The 26,154-nt window shown below is 59.0% G+C and overlaps 1 protein-coding gene across 2 annotated transcripts; it reads left to right on the top strand.

The window, feature by feature from the left end:
- The first annotated feature begins 262 nt into the window (after window positions 1-262).
- Window positions 263-25,705, top strand: adamts3 (ADAM metallopeptidase with thrombospondin type 1 motif, 3). 2 transcript variants are annotated; one of them, XM_086110666.1, is made up of 22 exons: window positions 263-743; window positions 1,046-1,067; window positions 2,875-3,245; window positions 7,577-7,718; window positions 12,560-12,759; window positions 14,084-14,167; window positions 14,399-14,546; window positions 14,682-14,787; window positions 14,906-15,049; window positions 15,430-15,562; window positions 16,416-16,529; window positions 16,699-16,844; window positions 17,189-17,364; window positions 17,720-17,853; window positions 17,938-18,061; window positions 19,253-19,333; window positions 19,784-19,947; window positions 20,845-21,001; window positions 21,074-21,206; window positions 21,621-21,840; window positions 22,209-22,326; window positions 22,777-25,705. In XM_086110666.1, exons 1-22 carry the CDS (start codon window positions 681-683, stop codon window positions 23,199-23,201), a joined length of 3,405 nt encoding a protein of 1,134 aa, XP_085966792.1. In that variant the 5' UTR covers window positions 263-680; the 3' UTR covers window positions 23,202-25,705. The 2 variants fall into 2 exon arrangements, with proteins under 2 accessions (XP_085966792.1, XP_085966793.1); XM_086110667.1 differs by lacking the exon at window positions 22,209-22,326 and having other exon boundaries at window positions 22,777-23,117.
- Window positions 25,706-26,154: the final 449 nt, after the last annotated feature.

Here is a 26,154-nt window from a genome sequence, read left to right as displayed (position 1 = left end):
AATGTCCTTCCTGGATCCTGGCGGAATCGCCTTTTTATTCTTTCCGAGTGCCACTTTTTTGGGGGGCGGGGCAAGCACACAATGGAAGTTGATCAGTGTTTGGCCTCTGAAGCAGCATTAGAACCATCCTGATGATTTGAATCAGGTGTGTTGCTCATGGCAGAGCTGCAAAACAGGCAGGACAGGACAGCGCCCGCACAATTTGTATATTTGGGGAGGGGGGGGGGCATTGGCAACCATATTGCTTTTTCTTGTCCTCTTCTCCACGTTTCCAGGTTCTCGGTCTCAGTAACGGCGGAAAAAAAGTTGTGAAATGAAACCACTTTTGCTGTCGCCCATGCACGGCGGGGGTCTGGCTGCGGTGACGTCACCGAGGGCCCGCCTTATTTGGTTTGCGAGGCGGGGGCTCGAGCGAGCGGGCGAGGCGGGCTGGCGGCGCGGCTGTGCGGCGGCCGAGAAGTGAGCGGCGGCGGCGGACTCGCGTCAACTTTGGAGTGACCGAGTGACCCCCCCTTCCCCCCCAAAAGTGACGCAACTCGCCTCTCTACACTACGTGCGTCATTTCGCACAAACCAAAAGGCGAAAAAGAAAAAAAAAACAGAACCGGGACAAGGCGGAGGCAAGCTTCTGCGGCACAAGCCATTTGTTGATTTCTTCAGTTTTGCTTGCCGAGACTCGCGATGGCCGCGCTGTCAGTCGCCTTGTTGGTGCTGCTGGGATTCGTCGCCACTTCAGCCGCCCAGGTAACAACTTTTGATGGTCAAATGTCTCCTCTTTTTTTTAAAGAAACAACGTTTAGAAGGACTGCCCGGAGGGGGGGGGGGGGGTGCTTGCACGTTTGACACCCTTAAATGCTAGCAGTGTGTGAGATGTTGACACACACGCACACGCAGACACTGCACACTTTGTCCCGTTACATAAGGTCGAAAATAAGGCTCTTTTTGGGGAGTGGGGGGGGGGGGGGGGGTCATTTTCACAAGATTGCATGTGCCCGGTTCGTGACTATTGAATGGTTTTTCATGAAATCCCTCCCTTTGTCTTGCAGGCTGGCGAAGATGATCGAAAAGGTGAGTTTCAATGAAAAAAATGATGGGGAGGAAGGAATCTCCCCAAAAAAAAAAAGAGCACTTGCATCTCAGATTTCAACAAACCGGAGGAAGTAAAAGTGAGCCATGTCATTGACGGATGGCACCGCAGCGTCCTGGGCTCGGGCGCGGGATCGCTCGGGAATGGCCGTTTGTCTCGGCGCGCGCCCCGCTGACTGAGCGGCGACCGGTTGAGGGTGGAGCGCGCCTTCCCAAGGAAGCCGCATGGGTCGACTTCTCTCGCGTCCTGCTTTTTACACCTACGGAAAGCAATGCCCATCGGGGAAGTGACGTCTCTGTGCTCGGCGATCGACGTATGTCGCGAGGCGAGAAGTCGAGTCGTTTGAAAAACCGCGTTTCTGGCGGTGCAGAAACAAAGCAAAACAAACGACGACAACAAGAAAAACATGGCTGCCGACAATGAGCTGTAGGAAAGAGGCGGCGCGTGGGTCAAACTGCGGTCAAGCTGCCAAGTCTTTCTTTTTCACCGCATCGGCCATGGCAAATAGAATGACATTTTTAAAACCATATCTTCACACGCTTTTATTCGCCTAAGAAGAAGTTAACCGGTATAAATTGTGCGCGCGTAATATATATTGTCGTGCGCTTCTGATTGAACAACGTAAAACTGCTCGTCCTTCCAAACGCCGCATTCCACGCGGCCCGGCTTTTACGGCTTCTCTGTGGAAAAGCGGCAGAAAACTGCAAACAAAGCCGTGTTTGTTCTTGTCCGCCCGTGCTATTTTTTCATTTCCTGCATCCACGGTGCAAATTTCCCCCTTGCGGCTCTCATCGGGTCGACGTGACCTCTGCGCGTCTCGCTTCCGCGCAGTGTGCGGTTCTTCCCGTGATTTTTGCTTTCTTTTCGGCCAGCGCTAATGTCGCAAACGAGCGTGTCCGCGCACGAGCGCGCCCGACGAGCGAGCTCCCGGCCTCGGCCGCTCGGCCCATCGTCGGCGTTGTCGGAACACGCGCGCGCGTTCGCATCTCCTTTCATCTTGGCAGACGTGCGTTTGCCATCCGCTGCTGCCTCGCCCATGTCATTTATCGCAAAAGTTGCATCCGCGTTGGAGTTACCCCCCCGCCCCAAGTCAAACAAAAGATGGCTAAAATACGAAAGCGTTTTTGCTTGGAACGGGCTTGTCGTTCCTCCGGACGTGTCATTTCGGCTTCAGCAAAGACGCCCTTTGAATGGCCGGACCTCCCGCGTAATTACGAGGTGTCCAGATAGGCCTTTGCGTTCTCCTTTCCGCCCCGCCCGTTTTTGTGAGTGCCTTCCCATTTCGGGCTTTATTTCAAGTGCGCCGCCACCTTCTCGCCACAGGCAAGGGCCAAAACTGGCAACTGAGCCTCGTCCTTCTGTCGCTCGCTCTGCCCGAGTCCAATTTTGGAGCGGTGGGACAACTTCTCCGGCGGGCGTTGCCGTTTACGGAGCCCCGGAATTGGCCGAACCGAGCCTAAAATTGTCGGCCGACGACCAAAATGGCGGACTTCCCGCGTCGTCTTCCTTTTCTTGTTTGTTGACCAATTTCGCGTTGCTCGGTCAAAGCGGCTTCGGGGGTGAATCGAACCCTTTCGATAACGGGATAAGCTGCGCCGGGGAGGAACCGCTTTTCCCGAGAGGGTCGCCGGCAAAAGCGGGGCGAGAGCGCCTCGCTTTTCGAGTTCCGTCGGGAATACCGCGACGCCGCCGGGGCCGATGTCGTAGGTGGTTTGGCGCAGTGGCAAGGCCCGCATCGGGGTCCGCGGACCCGGTCGGGTTCTTTTTGATATGCGACTTGTGTTGCAGACGCCCTGACGCGCCGTCTGAAGGAATACGGCCTGGTCACCCCCTTCAGCAGCGACGCCCACGGCCGCTTCCTGTCCCACCTGCTGTCGGCCAGCCACGAGCGGCGAGTCAGGAGGGAGGCGTCCGCCGCGCCGCCGCCGTCGGATCGGCTCTTCTTCAACATCAGCGCCTTCGGCGAGGAGTTCCATCTGCGACTGCGGCCCAACCGCCGGCTGGTGGCCCCGGGGGCCACGGTGGAATGGCACGACGAGCGGGACTCGGGCGCGGCGGGCGGCGGGAGGATAAGCTCGCTCGAGACGGACTGCGCCTTCGTGGGCGACATCGCCGACGTCCCCGGGGCCTCGGTCGCCATGAGCAACTGCGACGGCCTGGTAAGTGCGCCGGCGGGCGACCTTATCAAACGGGGCCTTCTCTTGACGTCAGCGTTTTTACGGGCCATTGTTCTCGGGAGGCCGTTTATACCGACCGTTTGTTACGCTCGAGGGGCCGTTAATCGGGCGAGGCCCCCGCGAGCCGCTTCCCAACATAAAACAGGAGTGGCCTTTTGTGCCGTCGGGCCAACCGGACCTCCCCGTCACCCCTCATAAAACACCCGCGTGGTATTTAGGGAATGAGTCACGCCCACGCCCGGGATTCCATTTGGAGATCCTGAGGTAGGGGGGGGGGCGCATGTTCAGGGTATGCCCATTCGGTACAGAGTTTGGGTTCACCTTGGCGACGGTACGAAAACAAAGTTTCCTCCTTTTGAGTGTGCGTGATGTTGTTTGAAATCAAACGGTGGCAGTTTGCGCAAGGTGTCGCATCGATAGGAAGAGGTCTTTTTTTTTCTGGCAAAAGTGCAACAGCGGGAGTTTGTTTTCCTCGGAAGGAAGAATAACCTGATGGCTTAGCCTTCTTTTCGCGCAAATCGAACATCAGCAGGGGTGATGTTCGCCGATGGCGGGAAAGGCCAAAATGGCGGGGGCGGGAGATGCGAGCGGATGAACGCGCCGGCTTCATTCTTGTTGCGCGGACGCAGGATGAAGCCCCGCGGCGCGCCGAGACGCGAGGACCGCGTTCTTGCCAAGAAAGAAGGCTTCCGCTTGCGGCGCCGCTCTTCCGTGAGCTCGCTTGGCCGCGCCTCCGCACTCCAAAAGGCGAAGCGCCGGTCGGTCAAGGTCGCGCCGCCGCCGCCGCCGGCGCTTCGGTTTTGATCCCGAGCCGCCGCCGGGATGCGCCGGCCGATCTGCCGCGCGAGGGTGTTTGCGAAGCCGGCGGGAAAGCCCGAGGCGCCGCTCCAACCGAGAGCCCGGGCCTCTTCCTGCCTTTTGAAAGCAGCCGTGAAATTGGTCTCGCACCTTCCCCGCCGCCATTTGCCGCGTTTGCCCTCGCGTGTCCTTCTTTGCGCCGGCGGCCGCAAACACGCCGACGAAATGGTGTTTGGAATCCATCTCCGCCATTCGCCGTGCCACTTGCCCACTTGCCATCCGCGGCCTCAATTAAACGACGTCTCTTCCGAGAGCTCGGAGGAGACGCAGAATCACGACGGCGTCCTCCTCGGTAAAAGGATGACTCGCCGGCACGTCGCAATTCCCGCAAAAGCCGATCATCCGACGATTACGATCCGCTTTTCTGCGCGCGCGTGACTCGATGCCGCCTCTGAGACGGCAGAATGCCACGCGTTCGCACCGTACGCGCGCCGCCGAAGCGGAAATCAACCTGGGCTATGTCGCCGGGCCGCTCGGTTCTCCCGGCGCGTCTGCGTGAAATCAAAAAGACCACCGGGGCGTCGCGCAGCAAAACGTGGGGCCGAGTATCCAAAAGCGCGTCTGCCATCGCCCGCGATTTTCTTTGAAGCGGGCCGGAGGACGCGGTCAATCGGTGGGTGGGAGCGCGCGCGTGCTGGGTGGCGCTGGGCGAGTGGGGGGGGGGGGGGGGGCAAGCGGGCCGGTGCTGCGCGCAAAATGCCCCGTTTGCTGCTTTTCAAATGACGGCCTGTGGAGAAGCAAGGCGCTTTATGAGAGCCCGGCGGGACGCAGCGCCGCTTTGCCCGCCACTTGGGTTATTTGCCGCCAGCGTTGCTGCGTCCGCCGCCTCGCGAACATCGCGCTAGACTGTGTGTGTGTGTGTCGGCGGGGCGGGGGCCACGGGCGGGCCGGCTGTCGAGTGCCTGCTCTCGAATGGGAATTCGCAAGGCGTCGAGTGCTGAACTCTTTGCTTTTGTGGGTCGGGAGTCGTTGGGCGACGGCCGCTGCCATTTTTTCGGGCCCCGAAAGTCGGGCGGGACGGTTGCGGTCGATATCGTGGCGCCGATGATGAGGCGCGGCGGGCACGGCCGCCATTTCCCCCGCCGAGCGCACGGCCTTGCGAATGAAGCGCAAAAGCGGCCGCGTGAGTTTTGGCGTCGAGCCCGCCGACGCTTTTGGTGAGTTTGGCGCAAGAGAAACGCTTTGCAACGTGAGCGCGCAAACGGATGGCCACCGCCCGCTCCGGCGGTGGCCGGCCATCACGCCAGCGCGGCCGCTTTTTTTGACAGGCCCGCGCCGTGCTTAAGTCGAAGCGGAAGGCCCCCCCACCAAAATGGCAGCCTGGAATGAAATGAAAAATCAGCCGTCATCTGGACGCCAAAGGCCCAAAACGAGTTCAGTGGGGAAATTGCTTTGGATTTATCGTCGAATAACACGCAGCCCTCAGCCCCTCCCCAAAAGTCACCCTTCAAAAGCCGTTTTTTTTTTTTTGTGTATAATCCGGTCCCCTCGTTTGCTGCGATACTTTATTACCGGAGTCAATAAGAACTCGTTTGTGCTCGTACTTCTTCCTTTGTGGGTCACGTGGCCGGAGTTGGCCGCGCATGGCTGGAAAAGTGAAAAAAAGAAAATGATAAGAGCAAACGAGTCAGGAATGCGGCCGAGCTGCGCGTCTCCTTCAACGCTTCGGCCTCAGAGTTCACGTCTGCGGCCCCCTCGCGTAAACCGGCGCCGCCTTCGCTCGTCGCGGTGTCCGGCGAGACGTCCGGCTGCGTTTCCGGACGGCCGCTTTTCTCGGCTCTCCCTTCGCCGCGAGCCAACTCGTGAGCGCTGAGGCTTTGCCGCGCCGCAAAATCAAGCGCCTCGTTTGCCGAAGTCTGGAGCGATGGCGCTTCCGACTTCTCCCCCGCGGTTGTTCTGAAAATGTGGCCAAACTTCAAATGGGCGACGAGCGAGTCACGTCGCCGACGCGCGAACGGTCGCGCGGACACGTCGAAGGCAAACAAACTCGCCGGCGAGTCAACAAACGGCAAACGATCGAACGGCCTCCTTCCTTCACACACGCACGCAAACGGACCAAAGAGCTCGGCGACCGCCGGGCCGATCGCCCGAGCGACGGACGGAGCGGCTGGCTAGCAAAGCGGCCGAGGCGCGAACGGATGAACCGGCTCCCGACAAACGGAAGACCGCGGTGACCTCCCGACTCACGAAACGGCTAACGGCCAAACAAACAAACAAACAAATAAGCGAGCTAGCCCGTGAAGAAAAGACCAGCTCACAAAGAAAGAAACCGGCTAGCTAGCTAGCCAACCAAGGAACCAACTCCCCAGGCCACCTTGCTAACTCCATTCGTACGCAAGCTGGTCACTTTCCTCCCGACCTTCGAGAGGAAGACTCGAAGAGGAAACCGTCGTCAAATCTCCATCCGTTTTCAGATGAGTCGGATCAATGGGACGTGGTTGGCGATGGGAGAACGAGGCCTTCGGCGACGCGCCCGAGTCGGATGAGCTGCTCCTCGGGCGGCGTTCGGAGCATCCCGATGACTTGAATCCCGGGAGAGCCCGAAAGCGGGCGGGATGCCCCCCCCCCGAGGACCCACTTTGGACACCGCCGCGCTACGGGGAGAGGCAACGGCAGGTGTTTGACGGAGAGACTCGCTGGGCCCCAAACGGCAACAAAAAAAAAAAGGATGAAGCCTCCCGTGTGCCGTGACTTTCCGAGCCGCGGCTTGTCGGGCCGGGCCGAGCGGACGGCGCCGCCCCCCGCCAGCGACAACGGGCGGCATTCAGCCCGAGGGCTGCCGCTAGTGCCAAACGGCCCCTTTCGGTGCAAAAAAGCTCTCGGAGGGCCCGCTAGCAGGCGGGACAGTGGCACCTTTCACCCGCGCTCTTGTTCAAAGGCGCGTTTGCTTGGCCAGCCGTCGTCATCGCCGGCTGCCCTTTTCATCCGCCGCCTCGCAGGAGTGCGCCGCGCATCTCCCTTTTTTTTTTGCTCTTCTTCTTCTCCACTCCGGAGTGCGAAACCTCCCTCCGGCGCGTTTCCCAAAATAGCCGAGGGAAGCCAACGTGGGCGGGCAAATGGTCACGTCGACAACCCGCACGTGCGCGCGAGAGCCGACTTGAGCGTCCGGCGGCCACGTCTTGAAGCAAAGCGCTTCAAGACGTGGCCGCGCTACCCCAACGTGAGACGGGGGACTCCATCGGCACGCGGCCTAACCATTAGCCGCTACGGTGTGGCATTGTGACCCGATAAGAGCAAAAGACCAGAGAGCGATCCTTCCAGAACCCCCCCCACCATCTGTGATGATGAACAGCGGAGGCCATTTTTTCTCGCGTGTATTTTTATTATTATTATTTTTTGGGGGGGGGGGAGACACGTTGTCGATGGTTCATTTGACTTTTACAACGGCGGAGAGCGGCGACACTTTGCGGTTTTCGCGGCTTCCTCGTTGCTCACCGAGTCATTGTGCGCCGCAGGCCGGCATGATCCGGACGGACGCGGAGGAGTATTTCATCGAACCTCTGGAGAGGGGCGCCCGGGAGCTGGAGGAGCGGGGCAGAGTCCACGTGGTCTACCGCCGGTCGGCCGTGCGGCGGGGCCCGTCCCACGGCGCGCCAGGTAGGAGGCGTCCGCCCCTCGCCGCCGCGCTCCGTACGACGCCGCCGCCCGCTAATCGCTTGATCTTCCATCAAGTCGTCTTTGCGCCATTGAGCCGAAACGGGCGGAAAAACACGCTGTCCGAGGCGTCGGCCGGCGCCCCCGCCGGCCGCCCCCCGGATCCAAAGAAGCAATCGCCATGTGTACATCTCGTATGGCTGCGCGTGCTCTGCGTGTGCTCTGTGCGCAGGCGTAGCTCATTGAACAAGCAAATAGGATTTGCTCATATCGTTCCAGAGTGGCGCGCGCACCAAAAGTCTCGTGGCTTCCTTTGTGCCACCGAGACCAGGGGGCCCTTCCGCCGGTTTCGGAAAGCGCTTCTTAAGACGGAGTCGGTCTGTAGCTAATGCTATTGCTAGCTTGTTTCAAATCTCACGACAACTGACGTACCCGCCCCCTCCCCGGCACTCGAGTCTACTTTCTAGACATTTCAGCGTTTTCAAAACACGTCGGAGGGGCGCGAGGAAAACAAATCGATCCGCTTTGTCCGTATCCACCTCTTCACTCGTCTTCTTGTATTCTTCGGCATTCGACTCGGCATGACTTGGATTTGTTCTCGGTTTTACCGTTTGGTGCTTTCTACCGCCTTTATTACCGATTTGTCTTACTGTTTATTGTGCATGTTCTATCGCTCCACGCACAGCACTTTGTATGCAGTGGGAATTCCACGCGTCTCGCGAAAGCGGAGTCTTATTCCTCGCTCGGTTGCGCGGCGCATTCCGCCGGTATCGCACGAAGCCAAACGGCCACGCGGCATCTCGTGTTTGCCCGTCGAACAAACGCGCGGCTCGCCGTGCGGCGAGCTAAGCAAACAGCGCGGCGGCCGGCGGGGATGACGCCGGCCCGGATGTCGGTCGAGGCGCGCCGTGGCGGAGGCGACTCGCTTCCTCTTTTTTCTTGATCGCGCGGCGACGATGAGGCCGCCGACGGTCGGAATTGGACACGCTGCGACGTCCACATTGACCTTCCTCACCCTTTTGTGAGTTACGCCGTCCGCTATCCACCGTACGGTTGGATCTCATGCGTTCAAAAAAAAAAGGCTCATATTCACGGTATTGTACTCGCCTACGTGAGCGCATTCCTTTGATGTTGCATTCACAAACATGTGCAATCGGCATCTTGAAATGACAAGACGGGAAGCGCAACCAGCGGAATGAAAAGTCATCAAGTTGCCACGACGCTCCGCTCGCAATTCTGGGAATTCCCAAGAGAACCCCCCCCCCCCCCCCCCCCGTCGGTTTATGAACTAGGCCAAACACGCCAAGTAGCCCGTCGTGCCCGCCCCCTTCGGCAATCGCAGCCCATGAGGTGCGGAGGTGCGCTATCGCCCTTGACCCGGCCGCCCGTTTTGCGGCTCTGCCGGCCGCCGCGCGCCCGAGTCGGACGAGCGTCTCGCCGGCCGGCCCCGAGGCGGCGTTCCAACCGTGCCGACCATTCAAAAATGGGCCGCGTGGCGTCGCTCCCGGCAGAGCCGCGAAACGGGCGGGAACGGCGGGCCTCGAGGGCCGACTTCCGACACCCCCAAACCGGTTCCACCTGTGAACACTCCCCCCCCCCCCCCCCCCACGTTCCCGTCAGATACGCGACCGCACGATTTCTCCCTGTCCCCGTCTGCACGGTGAGCAGCCGTAAATCCTAAACGTTGAGCGCGCCCGCGATCCGCTTTTCTTTTCTCCGCCGCTTCTAAAGAGACTTTCCACATCGTCTCACGTCTGTTGAGTAAATAGCCGGTCGCGCTTTCCGTCGGAAAAAGCCGCGGATGATCAGCCGCTCGGAGCCGAGGGAGCGCCAAACGGAAAAGGCGCCGCACGTGAATCGCCGGCGTCATCGTTGCGGTCACTTCTCCTAAGTGGCATGACGGCGGCGTGGCTTTTTTTCCTTCTTTCTGCCGCCATCTGCTCAGACAAATCGCATTGTTGCGGTGACCGTAGAGAGGCGCGCGTGGTGGCCGCGCGGTCCGGCTTTGGGTCACGCGCTCGCCTTCGGCTGACCTTTTGCGTTTGTGCGCGGCGGGCCGGAAAGGAAGCCGGCGTCTAAAGGGCGCGCCGGTGAATCCGCCGGAACCTTTCCACGCGAAAATTGAGAACGCCAACAAGTGAAACACGAGCGGTCGTAAGAAGCGGCACCGGGAGTTGCGATGCGATACGGCGCCTAGCGTCAATCCACCAGCGGATGGCGCCGCCCGCAAAACACGGCCCGGCGCGCAAACTATTTCTCTCGTTGGTTTGGCTTTCCGTGCGGAGATATGGAGCGAATACGCGCCAACGCGTGCGTTGAGGAATGTCTGCTCGGGCGCGCGGGCCAACCCTGTCCACCGACCGACGCCGTCCGGATGAGACCAGCCGAATCGGAGACGTTGCCGCCGGAGGAAACGCGGCGCCGTTTCCGGTTTCTTCTTTTTTGCTTTGCGGGTCACGACATTTGTGAATTTGATCCGTGATGTTGCGGAGGGCCTCGGTGCGGGAAACCGTTAGTTTGTTTTCTTTCTTTCCGCCCGCGACGTCGGGCCGCTCGTCGGAGAGAAACGGATATGCGGCTCGCTCGAGCGGATTGAACTCCCCGAAAAGGAAACGCAGCTCGCGTTTTCTTCAAAACGTGCGGTCGGCGGCCCCCCCGTCCATGAATGAGGCCTAAGTTTGGCCGCGTGTCGCGTAGCCCGGCCGAGGCGACAAAGCCCCCCGTTGTCGCCGCTCGCCGAAACGGCCGAGGCGACTCGCTTCTCGTTGCGACATAAGAGAGACGCCGACGCCTTTGCCGCTCCGCCGAGCTGTTGAATTTGCAGAAATGGAAGTCGGCTGCGCTCGGCGTCCACTTTGACCTTGCGTGCAAGCAGTCGTGCCCTTTGTTTCGGGAACAGCCTTTCTTTTCCCTCTCCTCGCCTGCAGAGGTCTGTGTGTGTGTTTGCACGTTTTCCATCTCCTGCTTCAAGTTCTTCTTTTGCGGGTCACGCGGCCAGAGAAGGCTGGAAAAGAGAGAAAAAAAATGATAAGAGCAAACAAGTCAGGAATGCAGCTGACCTCCATCTATATATACATGGGGGGGGGGGTCTCTCTCTCTCTCTCTCTCTCTCTAGAAGGGGTGTCGACACGGCACACATTCGCATGGGTGCTGCGCTGATGTATTTTCTTGCCGTCGCGTATTCAGTGTCCGGCATCCCAGTCAATCAAAGCGGATGGCGTCGGAAAGAAAAGGAGCTTTTGTGCCGGATTGAAGCGCCGCCTTGGTTAGGGGGCTTCTTCTTCCTTGGGCGAGCGCTTCCGTCCGGTGCCGCTCCGCCGTAGCAATCTCACAATCGACAACTCGTGGCTTTGGATCGCCTTTTAGCAGTAGCGCCATGTTTTTGCATCCACAAGTGTTTGGAAGCCAAACAGCCCCAAAGTGCCGCGCTCATTAGGAGCGTGTGGCTCTGTGGGGGGGGGCTGAGAGCTGGCTTCAATTTGGTAGCTCGTTTAGTCGGTTTAGGGCCAGAGCACATGAAATTGCCCCCCCCCCCCGTCCCCCCACAAAAGCTGGTGTGGAGCCACCGCCGGCGGCGCACAAATTGCCCGCTCAAGCATTTTTTTTTTTCTCTCCGCCGTGGGCTCAGCGGGGGAAGCGACGCGCTCGGCTTGCTGCTGCAATTATCCAAATCACCGTTCTTGTCAAGCCTTTGTCTCACTGCAAAGAAACAACAAATGCGCGTGCCGCTCGATGTCGGCTATGGCGTGCGCGCGGGATCGCCGAGGTGGCCCGTACGGCAGGATGGAAGGAAACCCAACCCCCCCCCCCCCCAAAGCGACGGCGAGCGCTCGCTCTCAAAGAAAAGAGCAGAGGAGCGGCGCCGGAAGAGAAGCCCTCCCTCCGATGGTCAATATGGCCCCCGGACGGGAAAGGCGGCGCCGCCTTCCATCTGCGTGAAACGCTCCCGCTTCTTGTTTTGCGGCGCCTCGGAGGAGCTCGCCGTCTCGCCCGCGCGCTTGACGTGACCTTGACTTCCTTAGCCGTTAACAATGAACAATTTCTTTTCGTTTTGGACGCATTCGGCGACATGACTCGATGAGCGTTTGTCGGCGACGGCGCCCGGTAGATTTCTACGACGGCCCGTCGCCGACTTTGCTGGCGTTTTTTAGCCCGGCTGTGCCACGTGCGAGCCCCGGCCAGCCCCCCCCCCCCTCCTCATCCGTCTCCGGGGAGCCCGAGCACACTGGCGGTCTTCAAGCGGCGCTACTGAGGGGCGAGTCCTGTGCCTTTGAAGCCGCCTGTTGACTCTCCAGGGTGGCGGTGAATCGGGGTGTGGGGGGGGAACGCGCACAAGAATGCCAGTGTGACGGCGGGAGCGGCACGGGGCAGGAATGCGACCCACAATCCTCGGCCTGTCGGAGCCGACGCGGCTGTTGATTTTAGCTCGCCTCCGCGCCTCAATCGCTGGCGCTGTCTGCGGAGGGGAGCATCTCTGGGGGGGGGGGGCGCGGCTCTCGCCAAAAGAAAAAGGGCCCCCGCAGTTGTCCCCGGTCGGCTATGTGGATCTGCGGGACGGGCGTCACCCGTTGATCTTTTGCCTTTGATGACGAGCGAAGTGACTTCTTCTCAAAGGCCAAAAGTGCCACGGAAATATTGCGCCATCTGTTTTTCCGTGACGCTCGGATCAAGTCGTTTCACTCCGATTTGTGACACGCGGGCAGATGTTGAGCCGCCGACTCTCGTTCCAAGGGTGGCGTGCGTGGTGGCGCCTCTTCAAGGCCATCCTAACCAGTTGGGGGCGCCGGATTCTCGCCGGGCCCCGAGAATCCAAACTCTTGTTTTTTTTTCTTCTCTCCCGTCAGAAGCGCAGTGGCCGGACGTTCCCGGGACTCTCGATACGCTCGCGAGGCGGCTCAACGAGACGGTCCGGCGGCGGCGCCGGCGCCGCGACGCCGGCCGGAACGACTACAACATCGAAATCCTGCTGGGAGCGGACGACTCGGTGGTTCGATTCCACGGGAAGGAACACGTGCAGAATTACCTCCTGACGCTCATGAACATCGTAAGTTTCCTCGAGAAGTGCGTCCGACGCGGCCCGACTCGAAAGCCAGATTCCGATGCGGCGCCGGATAGAAAGATAGTCCCGGAAGGAGTTCCGTTGACTCATTTCACGTCGGTGCGCCTTTTGTGTTTCGCGACGCCCGCGATCGCATTTCACGGGCCGGAGCCGGAGGCCGACGACGGACGTCGACGTCGTCTTCCCCGAATGAGGGTTGCCACGGTGACGGCGCGATGCTTCGGCGCCGCGATTCGCACGCTCGTTCCCCGGCAACAAGAGTGCCGATGATGACGGGAGCCTTCGCCGAGCCCCTCGCCCCCCGGCCGCTTTTTTCAGGGTCCCGAGATACACGCGCGCGGTGGCCGAATGGCTTTGGGCGCACGCGTCGAGACTCGGGAGGCCGCCTCGTTCGGAAACGCCGTCGTTCTTCTCCACGGGAGGTCTTTCTTTTTTTTTTGGTCTTTTTGAGAAGCCGGCTCCGCATCGGTGGCATTTCCATGGGGAAAGACGATTTGAGACGCAATCGGTCAGTGTCGAGCTGGCGCGTGACCGCGTTATGGGGAGAAAAAAAAAAAGAAAAAGCGTGGAGAGCCAGCGCGCAGACTGGGAGGCACCCTGCGGAGGAAGAGCGAAAAGCCCGCATCCGGCCCCGCCATCGCACCTGCATTTGAATTTGTCATTCAATTAGTCGGGGGGGGGGGGGGGGGTTGAGCCTACACGGGAGGCCGTCTTTTCAGCCTGAATGAATTCAGCCGACTCGCTTCCGATGGCGGCGTCATGTTCATAATGCGCCACCATCGCTCGCTCGCTCTCTCGCTGATGGTGTATCATGAATTCATTTCCACTCGAGCCTCCATCTGCCCTCAGTTGTAATTGTCTCAGGGACTCTCAGAAGCAAGAGCGCCATTGAAATAAATGCCCCCCCCCCCTTCCACCACTTTTGCTGAAAGGCGCATCCGGCGGATCCCTCCGTTGGCCGCCCCCCCGCTTCTTTCTCGGCGAGACTCGGAGGGTCAAAGTGTGCGACCGGCGACCGTCCGCCCTCGTCGCCCGTTGAAAAAGCGCAAGCGTCAAATACGACGGCGGAGACCCGCATCGAGCCGGAATGGCAAAGAATGCGAGGACCCCCTCGGCAAGGAGCGTTCTCGCTTCCCGAACGTTGATTGACGCTTGTTGCGAGTAGGTCGAGGTCACGTCCTTTTTGAGAAGGCGTAGTCGAGGCGCCGTCAAATTGTCACTCCCCCGCGACAAGTCGATCCGGGTCAACACGAAGCGTCCCGCAGCCAAAGAAATCAATGGAGCTTCTTGATGCTTTTCTCCCGCTCAGGTCAACGAGATTTACCACGACGAGTCCCTGGGGGTCCATATCAACGTGGTCCTGGTCAGGATGATCATGCTGGGCTACGCCAAGGTGAGCCTCCGCCGTAAACCGACTGACTCGCTCGCTCGCTCGCTCCGATGAAAGGGAGCGACAAATTCGGCAAGCGAAGTTCGGGCTTATCCCGCGGCCAAAGTCCAAGTCGCTCTGGGTACGCCGCCGGATCCTCTGGGAAAGTCGATCCGCGTCGGCGCCTCGGCCTTTTGGAGCGGCGGCCCATTTTTGGGCCGGCTGGAGTCAAGGCCTCGCCGTCTTTCCCGTCAGTCCATCAGCCTGATCGAAAGAGGCAACCCGTCTCGCAGCTTGGAAAACGTCTGCCGCTGGGCCTTCGGCCAGCGGAAGGGCGACGCCGAGCACCACGACCACGCCGTCTTCCTGACTCGCCAAGGCTTCGGCCCCACCGGCATGCAAGGTGAGCGGCCTCGTCCGGCTTCCTTCTCCTTCCGCCGCGCCTGGACCGCCGATCGCGAGGGAAGCTTTCGCGGCTTCCCGGGATTCGCCGGCGGCCGCCTGACCGGCGTCCCCCTTTGCCCTCCGTTCCCTCGAGGTTACGCCCCCGTGACGGGAATGTGCCACCCGGTCCGGAGCTGCACCCTCAACCACGAAGACGGCTTCTCCTCCGCCTTTGTGGTGGCTCACGAGACGGGCCACGTGTAAGTCCCGCGTCTCTCTCTCTCGATTCAAAAAAGAGTGCGCGGCCAGATCCGATCCCGATCCGCGCTTGCCCGTGTCTTTTTTTTTTTTTTTTTTTTTAATGTCGCGTGTGCGCAGGTTGGGCATGGAGCACGACGGGCAAGGCAACCGCTGCGGCGACGAGACCGCCATGGGCAGCGTCATGGCTCCTCTGGTGCAGGCGGCCTTCCACCGCTACCACTGGTCCATGTGCAGCGGGCAAGAACTCAAGCGCTACATCCAGTAAGTCGGGGCCCCCTCCCTCCTCGGCCGTTGTCTTCTTTTACCAAACGCCGGCGCGTAGGGAGGCTACGGAGGGCTCCTGAGGAACGGGGGAACGGGGGGGGGCCCGAAAACCGTGCTTGCGCTAAGCACGGGGAGTCGCCTCGTGTACGAAGGCTGCGGGAAATCGAGTTGCCCGGCCTCGCCCCTCGCGGTGGATTTTCGGTCTCGCTGACTAACGGTCACTCGTTCCGCTTTGAAAACAAACCCCCGAAAAATTCCTCCGCCGGAGCGGCACAGCTTCTCGGTCACGTTTCAACATTTGACCTTTTTCCATCCGCCCCGCGCGTTGTCATTCGTGAGCTCGGCGTCCGCCGCTGAACGTTTGCTCGCTCCGCCAGCACGTACGACTGCCTGCTGGACGACCCCTTCAAGCAGGACTGGCCGCGGCTTCCCGAGCTGCCCGGCATCGACTACTCCATGGACGAGCAGTGCCGCTTTGACTTCGGCGTGGGCTACAAGATCTGCACTTCGGTGAGGGCGCGCCTCGGCCGACGCGGCGCGCGGACGTCCTCGGGGCGGCGCGTGGCGAGCGCGCGCGCGCGCGCGCGGGGGAGGGCCGGCCCCCCTCGCCCCGCGCGCGCCGGCTCATTTGCGCCGCGAAGAAGGAGACGGGCGCCGGCCGTGTCGTCGGAACCTTTGAATGGGTTCGAAATGCCTGAAAGGCAAACGTCTCTTTTCTCCATCGAATGAACTCGCGTTTCCAATCTTGCACTTCCTCTCGTCATGATTTCATCATCGGAGCGCCGTTTTTGTTGTCGTCGTGGGGGGAGGGAAAGAAGAAAAAACAAAGCCAAATCCTTTTGTCGTCGCCATCGCTGACGGAAACAACGGCGAGTTGCTCAAGCGCGCCAACGAGGGCGCCGGATGGCCGCGAGGCGACATTTGCTCTTTTCCCGCGCCGGCCGGACGGCGCCGAGGCGACGGATACTTTGAAGGAGGCCTTGCGAGAGTGCCGCTCGCCTCTCTTGGGCCCGCCGTCTAATTGAAAACGGAATACGCCGGTAAATAACGAACAGCGGGAAATGATATAACGCGACGGCGACAAAAAACGGCAAGGAAAACCATGAGGCAAATACTGGAATATTAACAAGGAGACGGGGAAAAACGTAACACTCGGCAATAGTACACGAGTAGCGCTTTCAAAAAGACAGCGGCGGCACGGCACGGCACGGAATACTCGGGCGAGGAGCGGACAGCCGGAGCGCAGCGGCGAGATGTAGCGGGCGTCGTCGCGGACAAATAGGCGGCGGGCGTGCCGACGGCTCGCCGCCCGCCGCCAAATCCGCAACGGGACGCAAAGCCGCTTTTCTTCGCTGTCTTTCAGTTCCGCACGTTCGACCCGTGTAAGCAGCTGTGGTGCAGTCACCCCGACAACCCTTACTTCTGCAAGACCAAGAAGGGCCCGCCCCTCGACGGCACCCAATGCGCTCCCGGCAAAGTAGGTGCCGTCCACTTGACGTCGGTGCCTCGCACGCGTGCAAAACGGGTCGGGTCGGGCCGACCGCGCTCTCTTTCCATTCCTCAAATGTTCACGCGAGCAAATCGGCCGCCTTTCTGTCTATGTTAGTTTTTTTAACGTCTTTGTTTTTTGTTTCCCGCGGTTCCAGTGGTGCTACAAGGGTCACTGCATGTGGAAGAACCCCAGTCAGGTGAAGCAAGACGGCGCCTGGGGCTCCTGGACTAAACACGGCTCCTGCTCGCGCTCCTGCGGCACCGGCGTTCGCCTGCGCACGCGCCAGTGCGACCGCCCCGCGTAACTACCGCCTTTGCCTCTTCTTCTTGCATTTAGGCGGCGCCCCCCCCCCCCGCAAACAACTCGCCCGTTCGCGCCGACTCTTTCTTGCGCCTCTTCTTCTCGCCGCGCGGGCTTTTCTCGCGCCGTTCGATTTCAAGCCGGCACGGTAGCCCGAAAGACGGTCAAAGAAAAGGTTGACAAACATTCCGTATGGGGGGAGGGGGGAAGCCCAAGGTAGCGTCATAGCTCTCTTGGGATAGAACAAAAGCGAGGGAGCATATGGGCGTCGCTTGAAGGAGCTGAAAGGCCTCGGCCAGCCGCGCAAGCTAACTGCCAAAATGTCCCCCCCCCCCTGCCTCCAGTCCCATCAACGGCGGCCAGGACTGCCCGGGCGTCAACTTCGAGTATCAGCTTTGCAACACGGCCGACTGCCCCAAGCACTTTGAGGACTTCCGAGCGCAACAGTGTCACCTGCGCAACCCCCACTTTGAGTTCCAAAGCGCCAAGCACCACTGGCTGCCCTACGAGCATCCGGACGGTGAGTCGGGGGAGGGGGGCGGGGGGGGGGGCTCTCCCGCTCGCGCTGCTTTGCAAGATAACAACAGGCACAAAGCGCGATTGATGATCGTGAATGAATGGAAATGCACAAGCCCACTTGAGAGAATCCGCGGGGGGGGGGGGGGGGGGCGTTCACGGCCTCCTCAATCACACGCCGACGAGGGTCAAATGGGCGGCCGTCCCTTGCCGCACCTCGTCCAAAGTCAAGCGAATGACGACGTGCCGAGTGGCGCGAGGGCGGTCGCGCCGCTTGTCCTCGGGCGCGGCGCCTTTGCCCGACGGAACCCGAGCCCCCCCGACGGCAAAGCGACTCACCTCGCCGGCTCGCGTCGCAGCCAACAGGAGGTGCCACCTGCACTGCCGGTCCAAGGAAACGGGCGACGTGGCCTACATGAAGCAGCTGGCGCACGACGGCACGCCCTGCTCCTACAAGGACGCCTACAGCGTCTGCATTCGCGGCGAGTGCGCGGTAAGGCCCCCCGTCGCGCCTTCGGGACCAAAGTCCCACCGCCGACCGAGCTAAGAAGGTTTTCTCTCCCGTCGGGCTCTTCAGAAAGTGGGCTGCGACCGAGAAATGGGCTCCAGCAAAGCGGAGGACAAGTGCGGCGTCTGCGGAGGCGACAACTCCCACTGCCGCACCGTCAAAGGAAGCTTCACCCGGACCCCCAGGAAGGCCGGTAAGCCGCCGAGCCTTTTTTCGCCGGCTCCTCTCGAATCCGAGTCGAGCGTAAGCGTGTCCGTTGGCAAACGTCTCGCCGCGTTCTGTTCGGTTCGGGGCTGTCAAAGTCATTTTGGTTTCCCTTACGACGGTGGATTTGGTGAAACCGCGTCAACGTCGAACCAGCCGGACGTACAGTATTACATACGCGGCGAGCGACGACGACTTTTGACACCGCAAGTCAAGAAGCGGCGGTCCAGAATCTTGGATTGTTCACATTTTGCTTCAGACTTTAGCAAGGAAGTTGACATCTGAAAATTAAAATGATGCGGCGGGCCAGATCTGGCCCCCGGGCCTTGACTTTGACACCCGTGGTTGAGTTGAGCCCCACGATCGCCTCGATCGCCATCGAGCGCTTGCCCCCAGCAGAGGGGCAACTGGAAAAAAAAAAAACCCCAACCGTTTCCCGGTCCGTCTTGCATATTTTGGGGGGAGTGAAAAAAAAGCAATCCGGAGCGCCGGGAGGAGCCTTTGAAAAGGCGACCGTGGTGTCGATCCTTCGCGCCAACTTGCCCTTTTCGCAAGCGCACGTACTCTCGGACGAACTTGATGTTTGCGTTTTGTCGGGAGCTCACGGCGGCGCACGCGCGCGTCCCACCCGCAAAGCAACTAACGGCTTTGTTTTGTTCCAAAAGGCAGAACCGGAGGAGGCTTCTCCTTGCCCAAAGGAGCTCGCAATGTCTTTTTAAATGAGAGCGAGGAGTTTAGAAATGTCCTGGGTGAGTGCCGGGAGCTTTGGAAGAGCCGCGGACATCCCCGCCGGCCTTTGCTGCCCGCGAGTCGACTCGACGGGTGCCGGCTTTGTTTTGCTCTTTGTCGTCGCTCGGTTTTCATTCGCACTGCAGTCGACTATTTAGCACAGACTTCTGCCAAAGCGAGAACATTGAGGGTCCTGCATTGGCAAAGCCAAATTCGTATGCCCCCCCCCCCCAATGAGTTCTCCGCAGCAACCTAAGTGGAGCATCCTTGAGCGGCGTCCCGCACGTGCCGATGAAAAAGCCGGCTTCTCCTCCTCCCGGGCCAGCTTCGTAGAGCAAAGCGTGCGGGATGTCCACCCCCCCCCCGTCGAGCCGTCGATTCTGCCCGTCTCACGCGTCTCCCGTCTCTCTTTTTTCCTCTTTTGCTTCTGCCCTCTGCGCCGACGCCAAAGGCTCCCTTAAGATGTTTCTCATTCCTCCCGGAGCCAGACATGTCATCGTCCAAGAACATGAGGCCTCCCCTCAAATTCTTGGTAAGTGCGATGTCACGCAAGCAAAGCACCGAGACATGTTTGAAGGCGCTTCTCGAGCGTCCCATTTGAGCATCGGAAAGCCAAAAGATGGCGCGGCTCTCGCGCCCGCCTCTCCGGCAGGCGGGGGACCGATGACGGGACGCCCAAAAGAAATCGGGCGGCGGCAGATGACGCTCTCTGTCTGGGGCCGCGGCGGGCGGCGCCTCCGTTTCACGTTTTGGGCCGAGCCTTTCCGGTCGCCGGCCGATCGGCGGACGACCGTCGGCGCCGGCCGTCGCGCGCTCTTGATATCAATATATCTCCGAAGCGCATATGTGCCCCACGTTTGCATCAGATTGGCAGCATATGTCGCGCTTTGGAGAAGGCGAACCGCTCCGTTCGAGCTCATCCGCGTCGCCCGGCGTCGGGATTGATTTTTCCTCGCTTGATGGCAAACGGCCGCCGTCGCAGCCATCAAGAACCAGGCGACGGGCCGCTACATCCTCAACGGCAAAGGGGAGGAGCTCAGGTCCAGGAGCTTCATCGATTTGGGCGTGGAGTGGCACTACAGCGTCGAGGAAGACGTGGAAACGCTGCACACCGACGGACCGCTGCGCGACCCCGTGGCCGTTCTGGTAAGAAGGACTCCGTCCACCTCGCGCATTTCAAAGTTCGCCGTTCCTCCGCCAAAGGCGCCCGTCGCCGGACCCGGCCGGGAACCGAGACTTGTTCCCGACCAAAAAGGCGGACGCCCCGGCCGGGCGCGGCTTCTCGGGACTTTTCGGGCGCGTCGCCACATAGGCCGAGCAAACGCCGCGTCGCCGGGTCGATTCCGCGAGACATTTGTTTCCGACCGGCAAAAGTCATTTGAGGCCAACGCGGCGGCCCTCATTTCGGGGGGCCCCCCCGAGCGCTTTGGCACGGCCGCGTGACGCCGGCGGCGCGCGCTTGAACTTTCTTGTCGGCCTTTGCGGCGGCGTGCCGGCTGCGCGCGGGCTTCCCGAAAAAATCTGCGATTCGTGGCGGCGTCGACGGAAAAGGCTCTCGCCCGAGCCGCCTCGTCCGACTCCTCTCGACACCGTGGCGTCGCCGGCGATGGGATTGAATTTCCAGCGACGTTTCTTGAAAATCCGCAGGGCGGAATCATTTTTGTCACGTGTGGCGCCACCCCAGAGAGCAAGGGGGCGCCCCATTTCAAGTGCCGGACGCGGTGACGTCGGAGCCGGCCTCGCGCCGCCAAGGCGACGGGCGCGACGCCTCGGCCTTTCGCGCGGGCTTTCCGTTTGACTCGACGTTGGCTTTGCGTTCCTTTCGACCGCCGACGGGCGCCATCGAGGTCGGGATTTCGTTGAGGCGGCAATTCGAAAAGAAACGCTTTGACGGGACAACGGACGCCGGACGCTTTTATTGTCACGTGAAGAAAAAAAAACAAGGGGCGGCTCCCTCGGCGAACCGAAAGGCCGAAGGTGTCTCCCGCGTGGGCGCGGGTATCGCCGACGTGTGTTTTCGCTTTGCCTCTCGCCGTCCGCCAGATCATCCCCAAGGACAACGAAACGCGCTCCACTCTGACCTACAAGTACGTCATCCACGAAGACTCGGTGCCCGTCAACAACAACGACGTCATCCGGGAGGACGCGTACGAGTGGGCGCTCAAGAGTTGGTCCCCTTGCTCCAAGCCCTGCGCCGGAGGTGAGCGAGCCGTCGCCAGAGAAGGCGAGAGCCGGAGGAGAGCCGCTTCCTTTTGTCTCCCGGTGAGCGCAGGCTACCAGTACACCAGGTACGGTTGTCGCAAGAAAGGGGACGCCAAGATGGTCCACGGGGGCTACTGTGACGTCGGCAAGAAGCCCAAGCCCATCCGCCGCATGTGCAACCCGCAGGACTGCGCGCAAGCCCAGTGAGTGTGGCGCACCCGCGCGGGAACCCTTCGTGAAATCCCTTGGGGGGGGGGGGGCCCTCATTGCATCCTCGCACCGGGGCGGCTTGACCAGAGCAAAAGTCCTCCTGGAGGCCTTTCATTTGACCTATGACCCCACCCCATATGGCTTGTCGCACCGCACGTACACGGCGGGATTGAGAAGAGTCGTAGCGGTCATCGCTGTCGTCTGTACTTTGGATTGTATTAGCGGTGGTCGTCGTTTGACTCGAAACCCGATCGGAGTCGTAATCACGGCACTTCTCATCGTGCTAACGCGTTAGCATTGGTAGCGGCCGCAGTGCTGGGGTCGCGGCCGTCGTCCGGGCGCAAGTCATCAAAGTACGAGCGGCAGCCGCATGGCATCGCGCTCAGCCTGCCCCTTTTTCCCCGCAGGTGGGTGTCGGAGGAGTGGGAGCACTGCACGCGCTCCTGCGGCAGCCTGGGCTTCCAAATGCGCACGGTGCGCTGCGTCCGGCCGCCGCGCGACGGCGCCGCCGCCGCCGCCGACCGCTCCGTGCACGGCAAGTACTGCGCCGGCGAGCGGCCCGACGCCCGCCGGCCCTGCAACCGGCTGGCCTGCCCCTCGCACTGGAGGACGGGGGCCTGGTCCGAGGTAACCCGGGCGCGCCCGCCGCTTCCCTCCGATATTGCCCTCAAGTGTATTTTCGGGCGGGAAAGCGTTGAGCCCTAAACTGTTACAAACGAGTAAGAATGTGGACAATCCAAATCAAGAAAACAAACAAAAAAAAAAAAGCTGAATTGATTCCATGAAGCGCCGGAGAGTGGCCAAAAACATCTTCATCTTCTCGACTTGGGGCTCAATTAGGTTGAAGGGGGGGGGGGGTGGGGTGTGAAGGGCAAAACTCTTGTAACTTGGCTGACCGTTTTGGTTGCGGCTTGGGTCTTGTTTGAGTCGCGGATGCTCGCGGGCGTCGCCCGCTCAAACTCGGGCTGAGCGAGCGATGTCGGCCGCTCGCGCAGTGCTCCGTCAGCTGCGGCGAGGGGACGGAGAGGCGACTGGTCGGCTGCCGGACGGGAGAGCAGTGCGGCGGGGACAAGCCGGAGAACGTGCGCGTGTGCCGGCCCGGACCGTGCCACGGTGAGGAGCCGCCTTCGCGCCGCCCACATTCGCTTCAAAGTCACGGCGAGTGCATGCTAAACGCCCGGCCGACCGCAGGTAGTCTTCTTTTTTTTTTTTTTACTCCGTCCGGTGGCCGCGCACTAACGTCAACTTCACTTCGCATGCGGGGCGTCAATTGACGTTCGGAAGGCGGAACGCTTGTTTTCATGCTTTTGGAGGCGGGCCCTCCCCGTTTTTGCCCCGCGAGCCGGTCCCGCCCGTGCCTTGCTTTTTCTTTTCTTCTCCGCGCCCTCGCATATCTCGGCCGGCCTCGAAACGAATCGCTTTGAAGAAAAACGGCGCGCATCCGACTGGTGTGTCTGATTGGAATTTCATTTTTCCAATCGTGTCGGCGGGCTCGCCGGGCGTCAAGCTGCCGCTTCTCCATCCGCCCCTGCTCTCTCCGATGCTTTTGACTTTGCTTTTCAGACGAGCCCTGCCACGGAGACAAGTCCATCTTCTGCCAAATGGAGGTCCTGGCTCGCTACTGCTCCATCCCCGGCTACAACAAACTCTGCTGCGAGTCGTGCGGCGGCGGCGGCGCTCTTACCGCTCAACCCGAGGACCACGTACGCTTCGGTTCCGCCTCGCAGTTGTTGGAGACGCTGATGGCCAACGCCACGCGTCAACAACGGCCGAACGGCGGGAAACCGCCCAAAAACGGCAACGAGCCGCAGGGCGACGGCGGGAAGCGACGGCAAGACGCCGCTCGATCGAGAGCGGTCGGCAAAACCGCACCGGCGCCCCGCAGGAGCCCGAGGGACGACGCCGCCGCGGTCGGGAAACGGCGGTCGGGACGCGGCGGCTTCGCCGACGGCCGGCGGCCCGCCGCCTCCTCGGAAGTAGAGAGATGAGAGCGGCGCCGTCTTTTCACGGGACTACGCAGGCGCGGCGGCCTCGTCCTTCCGCGTCTTCTCACGCCGAGGACGACGACAACGTTTTCATCAAAGACACAAACAAAGAGGTGCTGGTTCACTTTATCTCGAGTTACGGAGCCGTCGTACGTAGGAAGCCGAGCGGTTATTTCAAAAAGGGCGCGAGGATTTCGAGGGATCTTGATTTTTTTTTTTTTGTATTTTTCCCAAATGGAAACGTTCCAACGACACCAAACAAAACCAACAAAAAAAAAACCCCTTCCGGAACGCTCGCATGCAGAATTGTCGTCCCTTATCAACCGAGCAAATCAAAGACCCCGAAAGACAAATCAGTCTTTGACTTCAACTCATCAAACAACTTGTGTTTTAGCTTTAAATAACAATAAATAACAAAGGTTCTCGACTGGAAATGAAAGGTTAATTTTGCCATCGATGAACTTCACACGGTTGAAAATCAAAGACATTTTAGTCTTTGCCCAAACTCGAGCGCTTTCTCAAAAATCGAAGACAAGAAAGTCTTTGACAAATGAAGCGTGTGTGTGTTTCTGTCGAAGGGGTTGGACAATGCCAAATGGGTTTTTTGTTGTTTTTTTTTCCGGGGGGGGGGGTCATTGGACAACATCGGCCATGTTTGTCCGCAACAAAGCAAACAAGACAAATTAAGCGAACGCATTGTTGTCCAACATCAAAGACAATTCAGTCTTGAGCAAAGCAAACGGGCCTGTTTTCACAGATATTTATTCCAAAAGGACACACCTTTTGACATCAATGGCAGCTTCGTCTTCAATGACCCTAGCAAGCTTCTTTTGTTTTTTCCTTTTTTTTTTTTTTTTTTTTAAAGACAATTTAGTCCCCAACCAAACTAAAGTAGACATTTTTCTAAACATCAAAGACCAGCATTTCCATCGTTAACGTAGACATTTTCACGAAACATCAGAGGCACGAAGCAAACGTGCGGCAGGTTTGCCAAAGTGTCCGCCGACCATTTGAAGTCTTCAATGAACCCAACGCACGTTTTTGTCAATCGTCACAGACACATTTTTGCAAACGTTTTCGAACACGCGCGCTTTACTATGCTTCAAAAGAATTTCACATCGGGAACAAACCAAATGGCCGTTATTTTGTATGAAAGCAAAAAGAGCCAAATCTGCCAAACTGGAGACACACACACACACAGCTAGCTTAACCTTAGCTTCGCTCAGTGATAATTGTGACCAGCAGCAACGCACGACACAAACGCGTGCCGTAACTATTCTTGTGCTTTACTCACACGTGAACATTTTAGCGTGTTGCTAGCATTTTAGCAGCTAAAGGCTAAAGCGTACTCAAATGCGTACACCCGGCATACGACATTTCTTTTTTAACTAACCGCGAATCAAATTTACGATTTACTGGGATGCAAATTAGCGATGAATTAGTCTATTTTTATTTTTAGAAAGTTATGTTGTGACCGGAATGTTCTGAACCCCTTGATGGTCCTTCCCTTCTTTGAGCTTTATGACGATTGGCGGATGTTATTTTTAAAAGTCAAAAAGGACAAAGGAGAGAAAAAGGGAGCAGAATAAGTTCAGTCCTCCTGAAAAAGAAAAAAAAATGATGGGGAAATATGCAGCCACGGCTGGCTTTAGCTTAGCCCAGTAAAAAGACTTTTCGGATGGACAAAAACCACCCGAGGACGTTTTCCCAAAAAGCGTCCGGCAGCCTTTTGCTTTGCATCTCGAGCTTGTCGCTGCCATCGCGAGCGTGTAAGCGCTAGCTAGCGTGTAAGCGCTAGCTAGCGCGTTTCACTTCAAACGGGTGCCTCCGTTGCATTTATTTTGATGATTAAGGATCCGTAAGTTGACATTTGAAAAGTATTTGAAATGGAATGCTGTGAACTCCAGTTTCCATGCCGAGTTTATCGTGAGCGGAATTCACACTTGATACTTGAATACGGACGCTCGCTCTTTCTGCCCACTTCTTCCATTCATACCTTCGCTTCGCTTACTTGCGATCATTTAGCGATGAGCAAAACGACGTTTTTGAAGGCCGACGAGCAAAAAAAACAACCCAGTAGCCGCAAAACAACAACGCATTTCCTCACAACCTCCATGCATCTGACTGCAATAAACACACAATACGACAATGTATGTACAACAATGTATAGTCCATGTATATAGATAGCATTGAATGCAGACATATTTATTGGAGGGGCGGGAACAGGTTTTCTTCACGAAGAGATGTACCTACTAGGATAGAAATGACATTGTTTTTTGCAAACAATTGCATGTAAATATAGCGGGCTGGATTTGGAGTCTTTTGGCAGCCGCCGCCGAGCTCTGTCGTCGCGGGACCAAACCCCCGAGCCTCCTTCCAGTACTGTACCCGGACAACCTGCGCATTGTCATGTCGCCGTTGCGCTTGGCGCGTGTGTTTTGTGGACGCTACTACTGATGCTGTTTATTGGAATGGGGAGCGCGTCGCAATAAAGGCCAGGATCGATACGTCCGCCTCCCGCCTCTTCTTGCTCTCGCTTGTTCCACGGCGTATATACAGAGAGAGAGAGAGAGATGCATCCCCGTGTATGCGCAATATATTGAAAAAATATCATTGCCGTGGCCCATGCGTATCGCATTGGCGATCTGAAACGGTGTGATTTTATTGGACTTTGACCCATCAGATACAACATGAGAGGTTTCTTTTGTGTCTTTTTCAACTAAATGTCTTTCAAAAAGCTTTTGACGAATGATAAAAGCAAGCAATGCTTGCGTGAGCGCGCATACCAGCTGCGAGCGTCCTGGCTGGCCCGCTAAAAAGCAGGTAGCGACACATTTCTTAAGACAAGCATATCGGTGCCGTAAATCAGTCCAAGGCATGCCGTTCTTTTTTCTAGAACCCTACGATCAAAATAACAACAAAAAATAAACCCATAAGAGTCGTCTCACGCCAAAAG

This window comes from Hippocampus guttulatus, chromosome 5 (assembly GCF_054856545.1).
Source record: "Hippocampus guttulatus isolate MCC_2025c chromosome 5, RoL_Hgut_1.0, whole genome shotgun sequence".
NCBI classification, from domain to species: Eukaryota; Metazoa; Chordata; class Actinopteri; order Syngnathiformes; family Syngnathidae; genus Hippocampus; species Hippocampus guttulatus.
This window is presented reverse-complemented; position numbering and strand designations above follow the sequence as displayed.

What these genes read in the sequence shown, in the direction of transcription:
- adamts3 (XM_086110666.1), top strand. Translation starts at nt 681, where the DNA reads ATGGCCGCGCTGTCAGTCGCCTTGTTGGTGCTGCTGGGATTCGTCGCC. An exon ending in CGGCCCCACCGGCATGCAAG is followed by an intron (nt 14,547 to 14,681) that starts GTGAGCGGCCTC and finishes CGTTCCCTCGAG; the next exon opens with GTTACGCCCCCGTGACGGGA. An exon ending in GGACGGGGGCCTGGTCCGAG is followed by an intron (nt 21,841 to 22,208) that starts GTAACCCGGGCG and finishes CCGCTCGCGCAG; the next exon opens with TGCTCCGTCAGCTGCGGCGA.